At 35.9% G+C, this 25,641-nt stretch overlaps 1 protein-coding gene across 5 annotated transcripts in view; it reads left to right on the top strand.

Annotated features, from left to right (window-relative positions):
• The window catches only part of CTNNA3 (catenin alpha 3), a 1,737,547-nt gene that overhangs the window by 929,846 nt on the left and 782,060 nt on the right, over positions 1–25,641 (top strand). For all 5 annotated transcript variants that reach the window (XM_082408616.1, XM_082408615.1, XM_082408617.1 and 2 more), the window contains one exon: positions 25,400–25,480. In XM_082408616.1, coding sequence (XP_082264742.1) covers positions 25,400–25,480 — 81 coding nt within the window. The remainder of the gene's footprint in view (positions 1–25,399; positions 25,481–25,641) is intronic.

Here is a 25,641-nt window from a genome sequence, read left to right as displayed (position 1 = left end):
TGCTTGTATTTTATTTAGGAATATTTTACATCTGTTTTCACAGATAAGATCTACTGTGTCTTCTTTGTTGTTGTTTTGGTGGTACTTTTGTCAAATTTTCTTAAATAAGCTTACACTAGCAAGTAAAATGGATTGAGAATCTTCTCCATTTTTCTTTGTTCTGCAACAATTTCTATTATATGAGAATTAAAAAAAAATTATCATCCCTTAAAAGTTTAAAAGAACTCACCCATTAAGCTTCCTGAGCTTAAACTCTATTTGGAATTATTTGAAAATATATTTTGGCTACTTCACGAATTAGCTTTTCAGGCTATCTTAAGTCAGTTTGGTCATGTTTTTTTTTTCATAATCTGTTTTATTGATATTTTAAAATTGCATAGACATAATTACATATGTTGCAGGACTTCAAAAATTTCCAAATATTTTATATTCTGAAAGAAATTCAGAACCTAAGGATTATATAGTAATATATAGAATTTGTAAAATTTTATATATAAATCTGTACAGGAATAAGTTAAATCATAGAAATTTTAATGGAGATAATTTTTAAATATCTTTATTCATTCAATTTTTGTATAGTTGTAGTTCCTTGATGATTGTCTACCTTTTCATGACAAAATTGTGTTATATTTTTCCAGAAATTTAAAAATTATTTAAAAATGTATTGGGAGCATTTGAAAATTGCCTTATTTTATTTATCCCATTTGTTTCTTTTGTCTGTTTTACTTCCATTTTCTTATCGCTAAATGTTTCAAATATTTGCCTGTATCATTGTATTTTACCCAAAGAATTGTTCTTAGATTTCTCTCTTAATTCTGCATTTTTAATTTTTAAAGTAGTGCTGTGTTTTATCAAACCTATCATTAAATAGATAGTAAGATACATCATTAACTTACATACCACTAAGAAAGACAACAAAACACTGCCAAATAAGTTATGATACAGTGTTTTTTAATCACTTACGCTTTTTATGTTATATTTATTGAAAGAGCCCTTTTGAGTAATTTAGCATATTCTTAAAACATTAATCACTATTGTGTATACTACATCAAAGAGAAAAATATAAGCAGAATACATGGACTAAGTTATTACTCAGCTCTTCACATTCATAACCTAATTCTTCTAAATATCTTTTTATTTCAGAGTTATTTATATAAATGTGTTCCACCCAATATTGTACTCTGTGCCACCAAGAATATTGGTGATTCAGTTTTACTTAAAAACCTTTGTTTAGTATTTTCTGTGGTGTGTGACATCTAGTAATACATTCTTTCAGCGTTTGTGTATCTTAGAATGTCTTTTTTACTTATTTTGTTCTGCTAAGGTGGCTGAATTCCCCTTCACATGTATAGATGGAGACAGATTAATGCATATGATTTATAAAACAGTTGTAGATGTCTAGCAGGCTTTTATCTAATATGGCTTAACAGGCTTGAAATATTATTTTTTATCTCTATATTTTGGCTCTCTGAAACCTTGATCAGGTAAAGTACGTGGCAAAAAGGCTACAATACCCACTATGTACTGATATTAGAATCTTTTTGTATGACTACTCCACTTACAGCTTACCTGTTTGGGCCCCAACTCCTAGAATTCAATGCACTGTCTCTAGTTCCTTCCATTTTCTACCCAGTATTTTCTGAAATGTGGAATCTCAAACTAGATGTAGAAAGAGCTACTGATCTAAATTGGGTTAGACAATGCTTTGCCTACCTAAAATACTTATACCTACAATGAATTAGAGTTTCCTAAACTTCCATCATAATTACACCATTTCACATTTGTTTCCATATCTAAACATCACCTGTACTATTATTTGTCTAGTATTTCCTTGAAACAAACTTTAAATCAGCTCACTATTTAAAAAACTGACCTAATCCTAAGGGATTAAGCCTAATGATATTCAATAATTTTAAACATAGGTTAACTGCAAGCCATAGTTATCAATATTGTTATTAATTTTTGACTTTTTTCCATATGTTTTCATGGGTGTTTTAGTGAAAACTTAGAGGAGACTGAGTAGTCTTAGTAGTAATCTGACTAGTTAAGTAGTCTTTTGTGGTAAAATATATATCAAAAGCCAATCTATGTACATATCTGAATGAATCTATAATAATTTACAAGGGCTCTAATACCTGGCTTGTTGACATTATAAGATTGAGGGGAGTGCTAAATGAAGTAATAAGTATGAAATTATTATGAAAGTTAACATGTGTAAATAATTGTTATGTTAATTTTCAGCTTAACTTACTTTCCTTACTCCCTGAGCTTAACTTAATTTGTAGACTGAAGAAAATAATCCAGGGACAACCCTGCCCTATCTCTCCAAATTGAGCTGCAATAAATAACTTGAGGCCTAGGACAAGGACGTCATAGAAACTTCAGAAAGAGCAAGCCCCAAATCTTGGTTTGGCTTTCCATTAAAAAAAAAAAAAAATTCTCCTTATAAACAGGAAAATCACATACATGAACAGCTATTGGTAGTATCAATATACGTTACTTGCTTTATACCAAATTCAAGGTCATAATGGTACTATGCTCTCCGAGTTTTACCTAGGGGAAAAAGTTGTTAAGAGGAACAAATAAAGGGAAATTGAATTGTTCTGGGTTAAATGGCTGGAAAGCACTTAAAGGGTTTCCTTTATTTTGCCATTTATTCATGCACAATGGCTTTAGTATTTAAATGTGTTCCTTTTTATTGCTGAATCCATTGAGGCAGTGAACTGTATCTTTGTGGGGCTGCTTGTGTGGTGTAAATGCAGGATTGCCATCCTGGGAACCATAATTAAACCACCATACCGGCATCACCTAGCTGAACGTATTTTGCCACCATACATGTATTGAGGTGATATCTTTAAATTATTTTACGGCTTCAAGAAATATGCCTCCTCTGTGATGGGACTTTGTTTGGGTCTGAGGAATTGGGAATAATTACTGAGAATAAAGAAAGAAAACATAATTACTTGAGGCACTTTATGGTCAACAGATTGACTTTCTTGCCCTTGTTATTTAGTAAGAAAAAATAAATTTACAAGCTCTTCACTAATTCCAGTTGTTTTTCCTTGAAATTGTGTCAACAGATTCTAAACCCAAAGAATAGTTATAGGAAATTCAAGAAGAAAACAATAATGATGAGGATAATGAAAATGACAATAATGAAAAACCTAGATAGCTCAGAACCTGTGTGGACTAGTTAAAGCATTGATACTATTGGAGAGTGATGGTTAGATTATCCTGATGAGATCACTTTTCCTTCATCAGATGGCTTATGGCCCCAGAAGCCTTTGTGCTTTTGAATACAGCTACGGTGTATTTCATTCATTCATTGTTAATATTTACTTGGTCTTTCAAACTGCTATGTTTTATACTTGCATAATACTTGATTTTGATCCATGACATTTTCCCAACTTATTCACGTAAGGGGTAGTTGTTGTTTAAGGCTTAAAAATTGATGCATTTAATTGGAGTTTTTTGGAGTGTTCTCTACATTTCTGGGTCTTTTACCCTGTTATCTCTGTGCCCTTCTAAGCCATGGCCTAAGTTTGCTTTAACCTGGTTTTTCAGGATCTATCTCTGGCTAGGTAATTTGATCTTAAATACTTAAGATTAAAATGTACTAGCCTGCAATTAAATAGTTGCCTCAACAGAAGGTGAGTGGGACACTTTGATCTTTAGTGACTCAAAATTCCAAATTTGCTTGTGTATTACTGTATATGTAATTAATGTCTCATGTGAGAAACCAAGCTTGATATAACTCCAGTAAGGGGGAAAGGTCAGGAATGTGATCCCAATACAGGGCATAAATAGTAGTGCTCTTTATATAGTTGCAAAAATATTATTGTACTGACACATCGGCAGAGCAGAGCCAGATATCATGAGCCTATTTAATAGGCATGTAAATAACAGCTCAGTTTCAAAGGATGTTATAATAAAAATGTTAAAAATACTGGTAAACATTTAAAATATGTAGTATATACTGTAAAAAATATGGACTCTACCAGTCATAATTTTTTTTAAATGTATTTGACTTTATTTCCTCTTCTTTAAAATGTAAATAATCATATTCTACCTCAGAGTGGCTACTGAAGTAGATAAGATACATATACAGAGAATAGCACAGCTTCTGATATGTAATAGATACTTGACAGTTAGATAATTTTTTTCCAGTTCTTTTTTTTTTTTTTAAATAAATTTATTTTTGGCTGCGTTGGGTCTATGTTGATGTGCGCAGGCTTTCTCTAGTCGCGGCAAGCGGAGGCTACTCTGTTGCAGTGCGCGGGCTTCTCATTGCGATGGCTTCTCTCGTTGAGGAGCATGGGCTCTAGGCATGCAGGCTTCAGTAGTTGTGGAACGCGGGCTCTAGAGTGCAGGCTCGGTAGTTGTGGTGCATGAGCTTAGTTGCTCTGCGGCACATGCGATCTTCCCCGACCAGAGCTCGAACCAGTGTCCCCTGCACTGGTAGGTGGATTCTTAACCACTGTGCCACCAGGGAAGTCCCTCCAGTTCTTTTTTAAAATTGAAGTCTAGTTGATTTACAATGTTGTGTTAGCTTCAGTTGTACAGAAAAGTAATTCAGTTTTATATATATATATATTTTTTCCAGGTTATTTTCCATTGTGAGAAAAATTTCCCCCCAAAACATAGGAAGAATTAGGACAAAAATTATCCTTTAGGGTGGAGAAATTTTATATGATATAGGCAAACAAAGAAACAAAAAACAAGTGTGAAAAAAAATCTGTAGGAATCAAAGTTGAGATTCAGTGAAAAACTGATTTTTTTCTGATTATTTTCCACTATAGGTTATTACAAGATATAGACTATAGCTCCCTCTGCTACACAGTAAATCCCTGTTGCCTATCAATTTTATGTACAGTAGTTTTTGTCTGTTCATCCCATACCCCTAATTTACCCTCCCACACTCCCTTTCCCCTTTGGTAACCTTAAGTTTGTTTTCTATGTGTGTGAATCTGTTTCTATTTTGTATATAGATTCATTTGTATTATTTTTTGGATTCCACATGTAAGTGATATATTTGTCTTTCTCTGTCTGACTTAATTCACTTAGTATGATATTCTCTAGATCCATCCATATTGTTGCAAATGACAATATTTCATTTTTTTTATGGCTGAGTAATATTCCACTGTATATATGGAAGCTTTTAAGTTTGATTTTGTCCCATTTGTTTATTTTTGCTTTCATTTATTTTGCCTTGGGAGACTGATCTAAGAAAATATTGCTATGATTTATGTCAGAGAGTATTTTGCCTGTGTTCTCTTCCAGGAGTTTTATGGTGTCATGTCTTATATTTAAGCCTTTAAACCATGTTGAGTTTATTTTTGTATATGGTGTGAGAGAGTGGTCTAATTTTATTGATTTACATGTAGCTGTTCAGTTTTCCCAGCACCACTTGCTGAAGAGATTATCTTTTCTCCAATGTATATTCTTGCCTCCTTTGTCATAGATTAATTGGCCATAGGTGTATGGGTTTATTTCTGGGATCTGTATTCCGTTTCATTGATCTATGTGTCTGTTTTTGTGCCAGTACCATACTGTTTTGATTAGTTTAGCTTTGTAGTATTGTCTGAAGTCTGGAAGGGTTATACCTCCAGCTTTGTTCTCTTTTCTCAGAATTGCTTTGGCAGTTCTGGGTCTTTTGTGGTTCCATAAAAACTTTAGGATAATTTGTTCTAGTTCTGTGAAAAATGTCATAGGTATTTTGATAGGGATTGCATTAAATCTGTAGATTGCTTTGGATAGTATGGCCATTTTACCAATATTAATTCTTCCCATCCAAGAGCATGGGATATCTTTCCATTTCTTTGCACCGTCTTCAATTTCCTTTATCAGTGTTTTATAATTTTCAGCATATAGGTCTTTCACCTCCTTGGTTAAGTTTATTTCCAGGTTTTTTTTTTTGGATGCAATTTTAAACAGGATTATTTTTTACTTTCCTTTTCTGATATTTCATTGTTGGCATAAAGAAATGCAACAGATTTCTGTATATTAATCTTTTTTTTTTTAATTAATTAATTAATTTATTTTTGGCTGCATTGGGTCTTCATTCCTGTGCGAGGGCTTTCTCTAGTTGCGGCGAGCGGGGGCCACTCTTCATCGCAGTGCGTGGGCCTCTCACTATCTTGGCCTCTGTTGTTGCGGAGCACAGGCTCCAGATGCGCAGGCTTAGTAGTTGTGGCTCACGGGCCCAATTGCTCCACGGCATGTGGGATCTTCCCAGACCAGGGCTCGAACCCATGTCCCCTGCATTGGCAGGCAGACTCTCAACCACTGCGCCACCAGGGAAGCCCTGTATACTAATCTTGTATCCTGCTACCTTGCTGAATTCATTTATTAGTTCTAATAGTTTTTGTGTGGAGACTTTAGGGTTCTCTATATAGCGTATCATGACATCTGCAGATAGTGAATAGTTTTATCTCTTCCCTTCCAGTTTGGATACCTTTTATTTCTTTTTCTTGTCTGATTGCTGTGGCTAGGACTTACAACACGATGTTGAATAGAAGCGGTGATAGTGGGCATTCTTGTCTTGTTCCCGCATTTAGCAGGAAGGCTGTCAGCTTTTCAACATTGAGTATTGTGTTGTGTTGTGAGTTTGTTGTAAGTGGCTTTTATTATGTTTAGATATGTTCCCTCTATACCCACTTTGGTGAGAGTTTTTTTTTTTTTTAAATTGAAGTAGAGTAGGTCTTCTACATACAAACGAGTTCCATTCCTAGATGGCATTCGTAAGTCCAATTTGGTCATAAGTCCAACAAAGTTAGCCTAGGTACCCAACTAACACAATCAGCTCTATAGTACTAGACTGTAATAGGTTTATAATACTTTTCACAAATAATACAGAAACAAACAAACACAAAAAATAAAGAAAACATTTTTAATCTTACAGTAGAGTGCCTAGAAAAGTACAGTAGTACAGTACAACAGCTGGCACTTCTTAGCATTACCAGCTACATCACCACTGTTTTTACACTTGCTTCTGGACATCCTGGGCTTGAAATAAAGACACAGTACTACTGTACTGTATACAGTACTGTACAGTAAAGTACACAAAAGCACAGCCACTTGTAGAGGATGCACACATATGACAATGTACACCAGACACGTGAACTAACTTATGTGATTGGACGTGTTCACATCTTTGAAAGTTTGCAACTTGAAGGATTGTATGTAGGGGACTTATTGTATAGTTGATTTAGAATGTTGTGGTAGCTTTTGGTGTACTTTTTCATACTTTTTTCATTATAGATTATTACAAGATATTGAATATAGTTCCCTGTGCTATACAGTAGGACCTTGTTTATCTATTTTATATATAGTAGTTTGTATCTTCTAATCCCAAACTCCTATTTATCCCCACACCATTCCCCTTTGGTAACCATAAGTTTGTTTTCTATCTCTGTGAGTCTGTTTCTGTTTTATAAATGAGTTTGTTTGTATCATATTTTAGGTTCCACATATAAGTGATATCATATGATATTTATCTTCCTCTGTCTGACTTACTTCATTTAGTATGATAATCTCTAGGTCCATACTTGGTGCTGCAAATGACATTATTTCATTTGTAGTAGTATTCACTGTATATATATATGTATACCACCTCTTTTTATCCATTCATCTGTCAATGGACATTTATGTTGCTTCCATGTCTTGGTTATTGTAAATAGTGCTGCTATGAACACTGGGGTGCATATATCTTTTTGAATTATGGTTTTCTTTGGATATACACCTAGGAGTGTGATTGCTGGGTCAGATGGTAGCTCTATTTTTAGTTTTTTAGGAACCTCAATACTGTTTTCCATAGTGGCTACACCAATTTACATTCCCACCAATAGTGTAGGAGGGTTCCCTTTTCTCCACACCCTCTCCAGCATTTATTGTTTATGGACTTTTTAATGATGGCCATTCTGATCAGTGTGAGGTGATACCTCATTGTAGTTTTAATTTACATTTCTCTCATAATTGGCATGTTGAGCATCTTTTTATGTGCCCGTTGGCCATCTGTATGTCTTCTTTGGAGAATGTCTATTTAGGTGTTCTGCCCATTTTTTGATTAGGTTGTTTTTTTCTTGTTATTGAGTGGTATGCACTGTTTATATATTTTGGAAATTAAGCCTTTGTCGCTCACATTGTTTACAAATATTTTTCCCAGTTCATAGGTTGTCTTTTCATTTTGTTTATGATTTCCTTTGCTGTGCAAAAGCTTTTAAGTTTTATTAGGTCACATTTGTTTATTTTTGCTTTTATTTCTATTGCATTAGGAGTGTCTTTATCATGAATGAATTTTGAATTTTGTCTGATGCCTTTTCTGCATCTATTGAGATGATCATGTGGTTTTTGTCTTTCCTTTTGTTAATGTAGTGTATCACATTTACTGATTTGTGTATGTTGAACCATCCTTGCAACCCTAGAATGAATACAACCTGATCATGGTGTATGATGCTTTGTGTGTGTTGTTGGGTTGGGTTTGCTAATATTTTGTTAAGGAATTTTGCATCTGTATTCATCAAAGATATTGGCCTGCAATTTTCTTTCTTTTTTTTTTTTTTTTTTTAATAATGTCTTTGTCTGAGTTTTGTGTCAGGGTGATGGTGGCTTCATAGAATGAATTTAGGAGAGTTTCCTCCTCTTCAGTATTTTGGAATAGTTTGAGAAGGATTGGTATAAATTCTCCTCTGTATGTTTAGTAGAATTCCTCAGTGAAGCCATCTGGTCCTGGACTTTTGTTTGACTCAATTTTCCATTTACAAATGAAGCAATTTCTGTACATATTTAGTAAGATTCTTTTGTTTTCCATATTCTGTTGATCAATGAAAAACAATAGTTAGAAAACCCTTCAACACTCTTGTGAACCTGTAGAAAAGATAATTTCCTAAATAGGACAGCTTTTATGCAAACTCCTGCTCATATGTGGGTGGCCGGGCAGTCTTTAGAAGTTTGTTTTAGACTGCTGTAATTACTCCTCATAATATCTTCCATGATTTTGTCTAATACTATAGCTACTATTCCAGGTTAGATTTTGATATTTCAAAAACAGATAGGTGGTATAGGTTGCCAAGTGGTAATTGACTTTTGATTTTTGACATTGATAACATTAAGGGATTGTATATGTTTGTGTGCCAGAATTCAAAGCAAAAAGAAAAAGAACAGAGAATGTCGGATATCTCAGCAGTGTGGGATTTAGTTATGAGTATTTGATTTATTCTATATCCTTGCTACTCAAAGTATGGTTCATGGACTTGCTGTATCAGTATCACCTGGGAGATTGTTAATAATGCAAAATTCCAGACTGCAGGTAGACCTAAAGAAACAGAAGCTACACTTTAACAAGATCCACAGGTGATTGTTATGGACACTGAAGTTTGAGAAACAGTGCTCTGGAACACTTAAAACTTAAAATTTTGCTTCATATGAATTAATGATACTGGGTCACAAGTTAAAAATAACGAAATATGGAGAATATTAATAGACATCATGACAATACTTGTTCCTATAAATGATAGGTGATTTCGAGTACCTTTTTTAACCTCAAGACCAGAACAAATGTAAATGACACATTTTCAGAAAAGATAATTACTTTACAAGCTAAATGTTAAAGGAGGTTTTATATATATATATATATATATATATTAAAATATGTAATACATAATATATGTATAATGTAAAATAAAAAAATATATATATTTTTAGAAAATAAGATATTTTAAGTAACATTTGGTATATCAAAGCTATATAGGCAACTGGTAAAATAAATTAAAGAGGTAAATGTCTCATAATTTATAATTTGTTAGCGTAACATTATCAGTCTTTTAAAATTATTTTACAAAATAGTCCTTTAGAACTATTGTTATTCTTTTATATGATGTGCCATTTTCCCAGTGAAATCTTACATATTTGGCAGTTGTACAAGTTAAAAATGTACCAGGTAATTTAGCAGATGAATGAAAAATGTAGTCCACCCACATAGGAATAAACATTGGTAAGATAGTATTTTCCACAGAGTACTGCTTACTCAAGTAAGAAAATATTAGTTGTAATAAGGGCCATTCAGCCCCAATATTCTTATAAAAATATCTAATATCCTTATAAATATGAGCAATTCATTAGCTTATTCAATACTAATTATTGCAGATTATAAGTGTCAGGCATATACTAAGTGCTGAGGAGAGTGGTGAACAAAAGTGACTTAGTCCTGGGCTTCCCCGGTGGCGCAGTGGTTGAGAGTCTGCCTGCCCGTGCAGGGGACACGGGTTCGAGCCCTGGGCTGGGAGGATCCCACATGCCGTGGAGCAACTAGGCCCGTGAGCCACAATTGCTGAGCCTGCGCGTCTGGAGCCTGTGCTCCGCAACAAGAGAGGCCGCGATGGTGAGAGGCCCACGCACCGCGATGAAGAGTGGCCCCCGCTTGCCGCAACTAGAGAAAGCCCTCGCACAGAAACGAAGACCCAACACAGCCATTAAAAAAAAAAAAAAAAAAAAAAAAGACAAAAATGTAGTTCCCAGAGGTTCTCATTATTTAAAAAAAAAAAAAAAAAAAAAGTGACTCAGTCCTTTGCCCTCCTAATATTCCCAGTCTATTAATTGGGGGAGATGTACATTAATTAATGACCAAAAAATATTTATAATTACAAGCTGTAATAAGCATCTCTAAGTGTTGTGAGTCTGGGAAGGCTTTCTGGTAGAAACAGCATTGCAACTGAGATCTCAAGGATGAGCGGGAAATACCCACGATCTGAATACAGGAGGTGAGTGTGGGAAGAGAATTCTGAGTTGAGAAAACAGCATGAACAGAGCCCTGTGGAGAGGGAGGGAATGACATGTTTAAGAATCTGGAAAGCTGTAACGGTTGGCGCATAAATAGTAAAGAGGTGGCCTGAGACAGAGCTGGAGAGATGGTTAGGCAGAAGCCAAATCACGGCCTTAGGATATAAGACTTTAGGACCTTTAGGATGTAAGGATTTGGGTCCCTGTTAGAAAACTTTTAAAGGGAAACCAGTGATGGGCTTTAAAGTGGGGGATGCGACACGAAGGGAATTTCTAATTATTTCTTTATTTCAAAATCACACTGACTGCGGATTGGAGAATGCATTGGCTCAGAGGCTGGGAGGGTGAAAGTTACAGGTAGACCAGTTAGAGAATGGTAACAGTAGTACAAGCAATAAAGGAGTATGGTAGTGGCGGTGGTTAAGAATGAGTGGATTCCAGCAGTATTAATAAAAGGCCCTGATGAGTATTGGCAGGAGTAGGAGGAGCTGGGGTGGTATCTGCATTTCCAGTGCGTGGCCCTTCATGGCTGGTGATGAAGAGATCCAAGTTTGGGTGGATAGGTCAGGAGTTTTGGACATGAAGACGTTCTTTGGTTCAAATTTTATTAAGACGATAAAATTATTTGGTTAGGCTGACCAATCTTATAACTTAAGGTGAGAATAACATATATTTAATTGTACAATAACTATGGTATATCACAAAATGTGTAAGTTTTCCAGTGGTTCTTTGATATTCAACTCATATCCCTCCGCTCCAAGGATGCAAAGGAATTAACTTATGTTCTGTATGAAATTGTGTCCTTCTTCCATTGCCCGATGGTCCTCTTTTGTGCCTCATACTGCTCTTGTCAAACATATTCTTTGCTGGGGTATTGCTCTTTTGTACATGGGTTCTTTTCAGTTAATATTTGCTAATCTAATAACGTAAGGTATATTTCTAGAAACAAGTGTTTAGCAATATGGGAGAAAAGTAACATAGCAATTAAAACCTCAGGAATCAGACACACCTGTGTCCTAAGTCTGAGTCTATCACCTTGTAGCTCTGTGTTCACGAGGAACAGTTTGCTCCTCTCAGCCTCGGTTTGCTTATGGCAAAAGCAGACCGTAATTACTTAGTAGGGTCATTGAGAGGATTCAATAAAATAATGTCTGTAGATCCAGTGGTTGGTACCTTACAAGTAAACTATTAATATTTGACATTATCATTGTTACATTATTGGTATTATTTAGCCTTTGGTTCTCTTCCATGTACTCTGCAAAATATTGGTCGTGGCTTTACTTGTTAATTCAGAAGTAGTATTTTTGTCTCTTAGCTCTCTTTCTCTTTAACTTGACTATTTCTGGCCTATAGAGTGATGGAGGTGGGGGTAGGGAACATTCTTTTGGGTAGAGACACCTTCTAATTGAGGCACAATGCTTATAAAGAGTCCCTGGTATGCCTTGTGATTGCTGTGTATCAATTTAAATTTTTCTCCTTCACCTCTCCAGCAGCAAATGCTGCCAAGCTAACATTCAGCATCTTGCCCCTACAGAGCACTGATGACTTAAATACGTAGATACTTTCATACCAATAAGCAATAGCTCCCACCCTACTGCTCCTGGTCCCTAAGTGCCCCCTGCCCATGCTGAAGTGCTTGTCAAATATCTTGAACAGCACCAGCCTACCCCCACCCCACATTCATGGTGAACTGCTTCATGCACTTTATCAGCTTAGATCAATACAGAGAACTTTCTATTTCATTACAGTACAAAGAATCCACAAGAATTTTTATTCTTCCGTAAGTTCAGTATAAAAAAATTAAAATCTTGGTTAAATGGATTGTATGCTTACATTGTTTTAGCAGGAGTAATAGTAAATTTTCATGAATTTAGATGCCACTAACCTATAAATCTTGGCTTTAGTTTGTTGTCATAAGAACAAAGCATTTAAATAGAGCAAAAATGGTGTTTTATTTATAAAATGGTGGAAGAAATTTTTTTCACATACTTGTAACAAGTAACATACTTATTTATAAATTATCCCAGTGAACTAAAAATGTGCTTATTACATGATTCTTACCTATTTAATAAAGTGGCAAAAATATCCTTCAAGTCATAGCCCAGTTTCAACAGTATATATCCGTAGTTATCCTCGATCCACATACTTCCATATCTTTAAAATTGTTGTGTAATCAAGATTCACACTAAATTGACTGACATCTCCGTACAATCAGGTGCAGGAAAGTCAAGTTTTATTCATTTTTTTATGTAGAAGTGTGTGTGAGAGAGTGACCCAGGTAAATTATTTAAGCTCTTTCCTTTAGTGCTTGCTATGGTGGTTCTTTAAATGCAATACTTGTGCTTCTCTGTATTTTTTGTTAACCTGTAATGTTCTTGCTGCACAGTGTTAAATCTGTATTTTATGCCCCATGATTTCTAGCTAGTTCATTTAGTTCCGTTTCCGGAGGTTGATGGAAGGAGGAGTTAATATGCTTGGCTTTCTAATGGGAGACATTGAGAAACATCATGCCTGTCTCGAACATTACTGGCTGCCTAAGCCACACTGCAAGAAATATTACAGGCAACAGATAGCTTCATTTTCAATTTAGACACCCATTATTTGCTGTTTACAGACCATTCCTAATTCTGCGTCCAGAATTTATGGTTTGTTCTGGCGATTATCATCACAGCAATCTCCTGCAACTCAGCTGTGCTTCATCGGGAGATTTGCACTGCTCTATCAGTCTTCCCTGACGTCTGGAACTGATATATAACACTGCGTCCAAATCACCCCAGCTCAGAGAGGCTTGGTTTATGACTCCCCAGATGTCCGTCTCTACTACTGGGTAGGCCAGTTTGCACAGTCTCAGTGGGGAGGAAAGTTGACCCTTGGGAAAGAGAGCAGTGGTCATTAAATAAATAAAAACCTAACATTTAAGACTCTGAACTCCCCCTGAACCAAAATAGATGATATCATTTATTAAGTTAAATTTACTGAGTTTTGTTCAGGGCTAAATAATAATGAAGCCGAGGTGTTATCTAGTTTTGCCTTGCAAACTTAAGATGAAGAGTGATGTATAAATCTCCTGAAGAGATGGTAAAATAGCGGCAGTAACCGCTTCGGATTCATAAGCACATTTCAAATGGTTATTTTATAGCTTCCCTTTTGAATGTACAGTATCTAGTTTTGCCTCTCAGATATGCGGGCGTTTTCTAGGCTCTGTTTGATAGCATTAATTAAAGCTTACTGAAGGACCTTGAAATCTCTGTGCCTTGATCGTCTGCAGAAGAATCACTCACTAAATCTGCATATTTGAGAAGACGTGGTAGCACAAGTATCTATTACACATGCCATTGGCCAAATGATGTTTCATTTCATTTTAAGTGTTGCTGATTAGATTGAGAATGAGAATATCTTTTGCCACTAGCGCCTACCTACTTTTGTGCTTTTGCTGTGGCCCGTCACTTGCCCCTCCTCCCTTCCAGGAGAACTAGAGCTAACAAAGCTAGACAAGGGACTGGGCTTGGTCATAAAAGGGCTTCCTGTTCCTTTTTCTCTAAACTAAGGCTGTTCAGCACTTCCCTGAGAATTTACCTTCTGCCATGGAGGAGTGAGAAGGCAGAGAAACAGAGAGAAAAATTCATTCGAGATAGGGCTGTGAATGAGTCTTCCCCAGTTTGTGTATGAAGAAGGCTGCCTGACAGGAGCTGTGTCTTCAGGAGACAAACACAGTCAGCTTATAGCAACCCCTCAGAATAGCAACCAGAAAATAAATACCCCAACCTTACTCTCCTCTCATCTTCCTGTGCCTCCTACTGACCAAACCCACCTGAAGGCAGGGAACAAGGAAACATCTTTATAAAATCTGGGCTTACAGTGTGATGAAAAATGGTAGTGAGTGGATCTGGAGGGGCAAATGGAAAAAAATCTGGCACCAGTGATTTCACGAGTTCCTTGAAGGTCCCCATTTCACCTGCAATTCACTTGATGTGAGTGATACTTCTCCTGCAGCTGCCTGCTTATTCTTAAATCCAGTCATCGATATAACTTAGCTTTATTTACTGATGGAGGAAATGATCTTGAACAAAAACCAAGTTGACCCCAGACCAGCTTTCTTTGGCAAGAGGTTCACCTCTGGACCACAGAAAATGTTCACACATTAGAATTCAGTCACCTCTTCTGTCTATTCATCAGCAACTAGCCAACCACCTCTTAGCAGGTAGATTTCTCAGGAGAGAGTTTACATTTGCCCACTGAATCTCAGCTGCCAGGGACTCATATTACACTTTCTAAATGGTCCCTTTTAGACTTGTGTGAATGAGGATGTAGGGGGAGGATGGGAATCTCAGATTAGCTTTGTCCATATAAATCCTCTCCTAAAAATCTTCCTCAGTCTCCACACATTTTGACCTTTATACCTTCATTATATATGTGAGGTTAATTATTTCTTTTGAAAATCATTATCTTGGTCTGGTACCTCAGTGTGAAATGCCGTATGTATATTTTAAATGTAATAGAGAGGAATGGAAAATTTCATATACCGGGTAGGGTCTGGGAGTGGGTGCATGGGAGGGACAGAATATTTTCAAGCAGGAGCCATTGGTGCCTTTCAAATTATACCACATGGATCAGTAGTTATTCTGACTGCACATAAATTAGATCTTGTTTATGAGACTTTTTTCTGTTAAAGATATAAGCACAAATCAAATTTCATAAAAAATAATATCTTTTCAATAGGCTAAGCAGACTTGATATAAAAGAATATGCCTATTTATAAGGAAATTTTAATTGTGAAGAAAATTATTACCTGCTAAAATTAATTTTAAAGAAAAAGAATTTTATAGGCTAAGTTTCTTCAAAGTGGAACCTTTCTTTAACTTTCCTCCATGCTGCAGAATCTGAAACTCTTTGAATTACGAGCCTTGAAAGTGCTAATTGAAGACAGCAATGATAGAAAGTATTTACTTTAATCAATAAAAAATAAATCCATTGTACTCTTATTTTATAGTGTTAAAAATAAACATGTCTGAAAGACACAGATTACAATTGATGGTGAAAGTGAAAACAGTAATCAAAATGGTGGAAATCTATGTGGTCTAGATTTCGTATGTACGGGCAATAGAAAAAATTAGACTGTAACTCAAACTCTAAAGCTTACTGTTGGCTGAAGTTTGACATATTGAGTATAATTAAACTATGAAAACCTGGCTTAGGAAACAAAAGGAGTGGAAATTAGACTTAAGAAACTGTAGGAATGACAGACGATAAAATTTTAATGACATCAGTATTGCTCTAATACTCTACCTCCCAAAGCATTGTAGAGACAGAAAAATTACTAAAGAACAGTGGTTCTGTTTAAAAGATGGAAAATAATTTATTTGGTCTGTGTGTATAATGCCATATCATTGCATATTAGACTCTGGTAGTGGTTTTGAATGTCATAAAAAAAAGCTTTTGCGGTAAGAACTCAAGGTATAATTGACAACACAAAATATTGCATTCTTCCACTTTCTTACAGCCACTCTTATTTAATATCACAGTTGTTTTCTTCGTGCATAGGCACTGTCATGAAGCTGGTGTTGGGTCAGGCATCACAAAATCAAAAGGATTTCTAGAATGAGCCATATCTCCTTCTGAAATATGCTAGCAACCCCTGACAATGACTCAATAAAGGGATTTTGGAAATTGAAATGTCAGTGAAGACATAATACACAATTTAACCATTAACTGAAATTAGAGGATTTGTGAACTTTGGCCTAGATATCTATATTTTGTCTACATTGACTGTCCTGAAGATTATACTATTTTCAAGGGGTCCATGTCCTGTGTAACAAGATCTACAATCTTTTAGATGAAAATAGGCAAATCTTTTTCAGATAGATCTCTATCATGTTTCATATGTTAATTCATTCATCAGTTCAATCATTTTTTTATTCATTCACATCAATAAACACTGAGCATCTATTATGGCCAAGCACTGGAAATACAGCAGTGAATAAAATAGTTTCTGCTCTTTACCCTCAGTGGTCTAACAGACAATTATTTTTATTGCTAATAATAAATACAATTTATTAAATGTCAGTTATAAGACAGTTACGGCCCTACATGTTTTATGTACATTATCTCATTTAATTCGTACAACAACCCCTAAAGCAAGTATTGTCATCCTTATTCTATAGATGAGGAGACTGAAGCTTAGCTTACATAGCTGGTATTTGGTCACCTTGTTAATAAGTCTTGGAACTAAGGTTTGAAGAATATCTATCTGATTCCACTATTATACCAACTTTTAAAAGCAATTTAACACAAATGCTATTTTAAATGCAATGCAATTGATATAAAAAGTCCTGAACAAGCTGAGAAAATAGGTCCAGTTTCAAAAGCAGAGAAATTATTTCAATCTGTTTATATGTCAGCAGCACAACTAACTGATTTAGTCAATTTTGATTGTGAGATTAGGCAGATTTCTTATTTCATTGTTTTAAACCATTAATTCCCAAAGCTTTATATTTATTTAAACAGTTAGAAACAAAACACATGCACATACACACACAACCTGTGAGACTGACAGAAGGTTTCCTGTTATTCTGCTATGTCAAATAAAAATGTTATGTTACCATTAAATAACCAAGCCATCACTTTATAAAAGAAATGACAAAAATTTTAACATAAAAGATGGAAATATGGTTAAATACCTTGATTATCTGTATTTTGTATTTTCACTGCATGAACCTGAGACATGCATTTAGGTACCTTTAATGTACACAGTATCCTTGGATTCTACTCTGAACCTAAGTAAAACCTTCAATTTTGAACATTCTCCTTTTATTTAATAGTAACCATAGTGTGATTTATAGGAATTGTCACTGACCTAGGAGCTGGCAAGATCTGAAACCCATTAGAGCAGGGGTCACAGCAAATTTAGGTTAATGCTGAATCACTGAAATTAATAATCTCTATCTTTTCAATTTCTTTTTATTAAGAACAGTGTCAGTTCCAGAGTTTGCTGGGCTTGAGTGGAGGACAGTAAACTCTAGCAGCAAGAGAGGAAAAATGGGAGGCAGGGATTGAGACAAGTTATCACAAAACAGCTTGAAGTGAGAACAGTGAGTGAAAGGGCCAGTGATTAAGTATCAGGTTACTCCTGACTCTTTCAGTCACTTTCACTTCCAGTCACTTTCAAAGTTACTGGTTGGTCACTGGAGTGGATCTTTGCCTCTGCGCTTGCACATATGTATGACTGATTTTCCATGGCAACATCGTTAAAGGAGAAAGGTCATGGTTTATATCCATCTCTGAGATTCAAAGGAGGTGAGGAACATCACCAGTAAAACAATTTGAATGTTATTGCAGTGCAAACCCACAAATGTTTCTGTCATGCTTGGGGTATATCTGTTGAAATCATGGGATCTGGCATAGGCATCTCTGGTCTGAGAACACATGCACCAGACTGCAGTGTCATGTTCTCAGTGCTTGACTAGACACTTACTAGACTATATATCAACAGAGAACTCTAGCACCTCTTGTTCTAAGAGCTGGGAGGGACTCTGGAGATCATTTAGTCTCATGGCCTTCTTTTACAGATGCGAAGAATAAGGACAAGAGGGGGGATTCAACTTAGTTAAGGTCACACAGGTTGCTTATTTCAAAACTCCCATTTTCTGATCCACATATTAGTTTCATCCTCACACCAAGTTTATGTTGTACCTTCTTGTAAGGAGTAATGGTAATAGTCTTTGAACAAAAACACTGATTGAATAAAATATTTGACAGCTAACAGGATGATTGTTAATTACTTTTTTAAAAAGATAAATAAATTTTTATTAATAAAACTATTTGATTATTATTTACTATAATAAAAATGTGGTTAACCATTTTTCCATCTATGTATTTCATCCACAGCCATTAAGTGAGTGCCGAACACTGAGCAGGTACTAAGATTACAGACTTGGCAATTTAAAAGATGAGTCAGAGTGTAAATAAAAGATGACAAGAAGTTTCACAGGTACTATAATTAAAATATGTGGAGAAATTAGTGGAAAAACAGATGAGAGGGGTTTTTATTTTTATGTCTTATTTTTTTTATTGTGCATTTTAGATTGAGGAGAGTCAGAAAAGATGACTTAGGTGCTTGGACTGAGTTTGAGTTATGAATTAAGAAATTTCCTGTTGAAAGAGAACTGATGAGGGCATTCCAAGATAAAGGTTTAGTGTTTTGAAAAGCATAGGGAAATCAGCTGGCTTGTGTAGTTGAGGAAATGCAAGTGTTAGTAACAATGGTGCCATTCTTGATAAGTACGGTAATAACTGCTGACATGTCTTGAGCCCTTACTATTTGCTATAACTTGTACATCCTTCATCTCTTTATTCCTTACAGTAACCCTATGATATAATTGCTATATTATCTTCATTTTATTGGTAAGGAAACTAAAGCTTTGAGAGATTAATTGTCCAAGGACACAAAGCCATCAAGCCACAGATTCAAACAATTTTAACTGACTCCACAAACTTGTATGCTATTCTGCTCTTTATTTTTAAGATATAAATTTATATAAAACATTAATTTGGGTTTAAGTTACTGCTCATTCAAGTATGGTAGATAAAGTATGAGATTAGACTCAGTTCAGTTTGATCCTACCACTTACTGTGTTTCCTCCTGGGGTAAGTATTTAAACTTACTGAGCTTCAGTGTCTTCATGCGCAAATGTGTGAAGAGTTATGGCGAATGGCATTTGAGAAGATACATGTAAAATACTTAGCTGTGGCAGACATTTGACAAAGTTGGTTCCCACTCACTTCCAGTTCCACCCCAGCAGGCAGCTACTTGGGGTGGCATTGTACTTTCCCAAACGATATGAAAGGTCAAGACACTTGAAATCTTCAACCTATTTCCCTTGATAGCTAAGTCATTCTGTTCTTATAAAGTTATTTTTAAAAACCTTATTTCAAATCTCAGAGTTAATTTTTTGTTTGTTTTAATTTCATTTTCATAGCACAAACCTTGCTTCAGAAAGATTTTTTAGGATACCATGTTAAGAAGTTTTCCTGACATGCCACTCAGTACAGTGGCGGTCTAGAAGCTAATTAATTTTTCATTTATATTCGTCTATTTGTATGTCTTTCATGCCCGAAAAATGTGGACTAGAATCTGTGCCTCTGCTATGTGTTAAACATAAAATATTTTTAAAGCTATTTCTGTAGAGAGGAACTAATTTAAGGGCATCATCATTCATATTTGCCGTGAAATAAAGATTTCCCATTTAAAGGGAAATGTGTCATTTTAAAAGGTTGAATAAAATGGTACACATTTAAAAAACAAAAAGAAAACATAACAAAATAACAACAAAAACATTTTTTTCTTGCTTTTTAAACTCCATACAGAGCTCCTCTCTGCACTGATAACATTTTCTTTTGACTGTGAATTAGATAAATTTTCATTTGCTTTAAACCCCATGCCTTAGTATTTGAGACTTCCTAGTTTTTGTAAGGTCAGCATCGTGGCCTTCCTAGTTCAAAAGTCTTCTTTTATTTGTACCAATGCAGATTTATATTATGCATGCATGTTTCCAACACATTTTTAACAGCTGTTTATGCAAGATATTGTACAATAAAAATAACAGATTATTCTATAATTTTTAAAAGAGAACATGGCCCTTTCATAGAATATGAGTTAGAAATATGGGAACAATTTGGGGCAAATCTTCATTTTATGGGTGTGAAAAATAAAGTCTAGAAATGTTATGAGATTTGCCAAAGATTTGCCAAAGATTATCCAACCTTTCTTTCCTCTATTTATTCAACAAATAACTTCTGAGCTCCTACTATGTGCAAAGCACTGTGCTGGATGCTATGAGGGATAAATCACATGTGCAAAGTTTCTCTCCCTCAAGGACTGTAAAGTCTAGTGAGAGAGATTGTTCTCTCTTCTTCACTTGCCAGCATCTGCCAGTGTCATCCTACCCAGATTACTCATTCAGAGTCCTTAAGTCTATTATCTTCATCCTCACTGATGCTGAAAACTCAGCCTCTGTGCACCAGTGCTGAATCGAATCTTAGAGACAGAGTTTTGGGTGGAGTAGAAAAGAATAGCTTTATTGCTTTGCCAGGCAAAGGGGGCCACAGTGGGCTCGTGCCTCTCAAAACCGTGTGTCCCAACCCGGAGGGATTTGGTGAGGAGGTTTATAGCAATGGTTCAAGGGCAGAGTTGCTGATAAGGATCAGGGTGTGTGCAGGGCCTCCACTCCTTTAATCTGGCCTCACATGGTCTCCTAATGAGCTTCTCTGGTTCCTTTAATCTGGCCTCAGGTGGCCTCCTGATGAGTTTCTCTAGGTTATCAAACTGTGACCTTCTCTATGGAACATCTTCCCTTTAGTAGGGGTTTTAGTTCTGCAGAAGAGCTGAAAGATATTGTTATGTGTATCCCTTGAGAGGGAACCAGGACCCTGCCCCAAGGCTGCACTATTGTTTCTTGACTGCTCCTCCCTTGTCTCCCCATCCATCCCTTCCCTGATTAGCAACTGTTTGAATCTGCCCTTGGGAAATCAGGGAAGCTCATGGAGGCTGGAGTCTATTCCCTACAAACAAGAAACAGGAGACACAGAAAGGCTTCCATGCCCAGGAACCCCACAGGGTCCTGCTTGGTTTCATGACTGCCATTGCATGAATTTTCACACTTTTCGTCTCTCCTGTGGGCTGTTGCTGGAACTGTCTAACTTTTTGGCATGTGTCTGTTCTTAATCTCCTCAAATACATTGTGCAGACTCCAGCCAGACTGATGTGTTTGAAATAAAGATCTGTCTGTCACTCACCTGTTGTGAGTTCCCAAGTTGTGATTGTATAGCCTAGAAAATAAAAGATCCATTAAGGTATCTCATTAATGTTTGATAAGTAAATATGGGAGTAGATCCTGTGGGGCCTTGAACACTATGATCAAGAGTTTGTTCTTAATTCCATTAGCAGTGGGAATAGAGTGAAGATTTTTAGAACAAAAAAGGGACAGAATTAGATCTCAATTTTCTTTACTAAACATCTTGAGGGTTGGGATTTTGTTTGTTTCTTGCTCATTATTTTATTCTCAAATAAAAGGTGACATATAAAAGTAGGAACTCATTATACATTTGAATAAACAAAGATATGTTTTAGAACAGTGCTGTTTAATACATCTTTCTGAGATAAGTATTCTGTATATGTGCTCTACAGTACAGTAGCCACTAGACACATGTGGCGATTGCTCACTTTAAATTAAGAAACTGAGGAATTGAATTTTTAATGCTATTTAATTTTAATTAATTTACATTTAAATTTGAATAGCCACATATGACTGGTAGCTATCATATTGGACAGCCCAGTATTAGAAAGTTCTCCAGCAGGGTCCCAACAGGAAACAGATGGAACACTCAAATTCAGATAACTCAAGAAGAGTTTATTTATAAAGTGACTTTTTCCAAACGTGTGGGCAGCTTTAGGGAATCACATGAGAGAGTGCCGTTAACTGTGATAGTTATATGGGAGCAATGGTGAGGCAGAATTCATGGAAAGACTCATAGTTAAGATTATAAGTCTGGATCACATTGGGACAGTTTTTATAATATTCAATAATAATTTTAATGAGATTTAATTGAATGAAATCTATACTCAGATCTGTTCTTTTCAATATAGCTTTTCCTGGCAGTTTATTTACTGATGAAGAATGTGATTGCTTTCCCTATACAGTGCTGATCTGTACCGTGTTTTCTGAGTTTTTTTGCCCCCGCCCTTTACTGTAAGTGGTACCTTTTCCATTAGCAGGGCTATGCTGACCTAATGATGGCTTCTGTTAAGGCTTCCTTTGAGGAGCATCTTCTCTTCTGAGCAAATGCAGGCAGGCTCTGACTGTTATCTGTGGTTATGTTTTAATATCCTGCCCTTTTTGTCCCTTACCTCAGCACACAGAATTCACCTTCAGTCCTAGCTCATTGCTTGATGATTTGTTAAGGCTTTGAAAACAGAAGGAACGAGGGCTTTTAAGCAGGATGGGGCTATTTCTCCTTGCTTTATTTATTTTTATGCCGTGCAAAAGTAATAAAAAGGCATAAAATGGCTTGACTGAGCCAAATACATCTGGATAAATAGAGCAAGGACCCAGTAAAAATCTGGGGGTGAAAAAAAAAGAAAGGTGGGGGAGGGAGGCGGAGAGGCAGGCAAGAGAGAAGGGAAAACTGTATACTTCTTGAAATGAGAGTGACTTTCTTTTATTACCTGGAGAACAAAATGTCTTTGACCCAATGAAACCTTTTAAACTAAGGTGAAGCTCTGCGTAGAAATTAGGAAATCATCTTTATAGTCCGTATTTAATCTCTTCATGCTGTCACCCCCTGTCATCCTTTATTAAAGTTTTCTATGCCATTGCTGTTAGCTCTGCGAAGGTTGACATCTTTTAGTTGTTCTGATGAATCACATCACAGAAACTATTGAGTTTTTACGACCAGCTCAACAGAAGTCTTTCATATTATTCCTGATGCTTTGTGTGCGTTGGGGGTGGGAAGTGTCTCTTTGTCTGTCCTACTCCTGCCTCCTTTTGACTGTCTCTGCTTTTGTGAAGTGGAAAGAGACAACCAAGAGCTACCACTGCCTTAAACTGGAGAATAAGGGATAGATTCTTTAGGTAAAATGAGAACCTGTCTTACAGCCCGTTGTGTATCGGTGGCAATCCGAGTAATTGCTACCATTGCTTTATTACTCTGACATTCAGAATTTTATTTCTCTCTCCTATTCCTCCCTTCCTCTTCTTCCCACTTCCTTCACTAGACACAGTCTCCATCATGCACATGTTGCACACTCACTCTCACAAAGAAAATGTGGTAAAGGACTTAATAGCCCTCTACTGTGTTTCCCCTTAGGAGGTATCTGGAGATGCGTGGGGTCAATTTTTGTCTCTCATAGTGCCTGGGCATTGTTATTGGAATTTAGTAGACAGGGGTCCCTGGATGCCACACATCTTGCAGTGTACAGAATGGGCTCAGATGATGGTGACTTTCCAATCATAAATATCATTAATGCTACTGCTGAGAAAAACTAGGTCTAACTGAAGTTTAGGTGGGTACCAACAACCTCAGCTAGTAGAGGATTTAGCTGTGCCTTGAGCAGATGCTAAAATCTCTTCCAGAATCTAGTAGGTTCTTAATAAAACTATGTTGTGTTTTGAATCAAGTTGTTCACTTATAAACTAGTCAACACTATTTAATAAGTTCTATACACGTTACTTTCAGGAATAAAAAAAAATTAAGATATACTTGCCAACATCAAGATTTTAACAATATCGTAAAGGCGATGAACATGTACAGAAACTCAATGAGCATTTTAGGAAATTTTCAAAATGCTATTGGAAAAGGAGAGGTGAGGGTTTACTTTTGAGCAGAGTTGTTGGGGGTAACTCTGCGTGGAAACCATTGAGAAACAGGTAGGATTTTAATAGGGAGTTATTTTGGGAGACACTTGCTGTAGTCAGAGGTACATTATATGTAAGAACTTGGGAGAAGAGATAGAAATATATAGAAATATTGTTACTGTAAAGGATAGTACTTGAGAAGATGTGGCAGAAGATAGGACTAAAAACATAGATTAGGATAGAGAATAGATGGTCTTGGATTTCTTTTAAAGGAGTCTTTCCACTTGAAGGTATGGATTTATGTGTGAGTTTAGCCATTGGGAGTAGTGTATGGCATGCTGCCTAATGGTCTATACTTTATTTCAATGTCCCTCTTCATAGGGTCCATACTATAAACTCCCTCAGGTATCAGCTGCTTAAAACTTGCCTTCCTGATTTTCAAGTTCTCCTCTAAAGAGCTCTTTCAGTTTATTATTTTAAATGGTAGCAATATTCCTAGAGGTGAATCACATAATGATTTTTTTCAATCTCTTTTATATAAGATATCACTGAAAAAGTATGATTAGATTCAATTCGGTTGTCTCCCACAAAAGTAATATGTAGAAAATACCAACCAAGGTGACTCTCAGTGTGATTAATAGCCTAAAGATTTAGGTTAAGGATATAACAGAGAGAACTGTTCTGCTTAAAGGTGCTGCACAAATTATCTCAAAGAGCCAAAAACAGCGTCCAGTTTTTACTTGAAACAATTTGTTCTTGGAATATTGTCAGCTAAAATCGTGGTCAACTTTTGCAAATTGTATGAATTTGCACTGCATATTTTATTTAGTGTTAGCAAAACTCCAATATGGCTCTGCATAACTTACACAATACACCATGAAAATGACTTCAGAAACTCCCACAGAAGTTGACAAATTGGGCATCTAATGCTTTTAAGCTAATTGCATGCTTAGTGGTTAAAGAGTCGACTTGTAAAGAGTGAAGATCAGGGTTTCTTGGAGATAATGCTCTGCCTACTGCCATACTGAATGCAGCCCAGCACTATATCAGAAATATTACAGAAGCTTAAAGAAGAAAATGATGTGAACTTTAATCAACATTTGACTTACTCGTAAGTGAAGTACTCATGAATCATATGCAATATCATAGCAGTTTTGAGACCTATTCTTGAATTTTCAAGCTGTTATTTTCAGGAAATTTAGAAAGCAAATTGCTAAGTGATAAAGAGTAATTTGATACCATTGCTTATGCCACTTTTTTTTTCTCCCTTGCAGACTGGAAAAAAGGAAAGGAGTAATACCTTGAATATTGCAATAGAAAACATGTGCAAGAAGACAAGAGACCTTCGCAGACAGGTGAGTGAGAAGAGAAACGCGGAGACAAACACCAAGCAAAAGGAATCTTTTTTTCTTCTTTTTAAATTAATTTAGAACACAAAACAAGAACAATAAATATATACTTTCCACATTTACATACCTCAACTGTTTTTGTGGCAAACGTAAAATAGAAGAAAGTG

The sequence above is a fragment of the Balaenoptera borealis genome, assembly GCF_965194805.1.
Source record: "Balaenoptera borealis genome assembly, chromosome: 10".
NCBI lineage: Eukaryota > Metazoa > Chordata > Mammalia > Artiodactyla > Balaenopteridae > Balaenoptera > Balaenoptera borealis.
The sequence above is the reverse complement of the archived record's forward strand: the minus strand, read 5'-3'. Positions and strand labels throughout refer to the sequence as shown.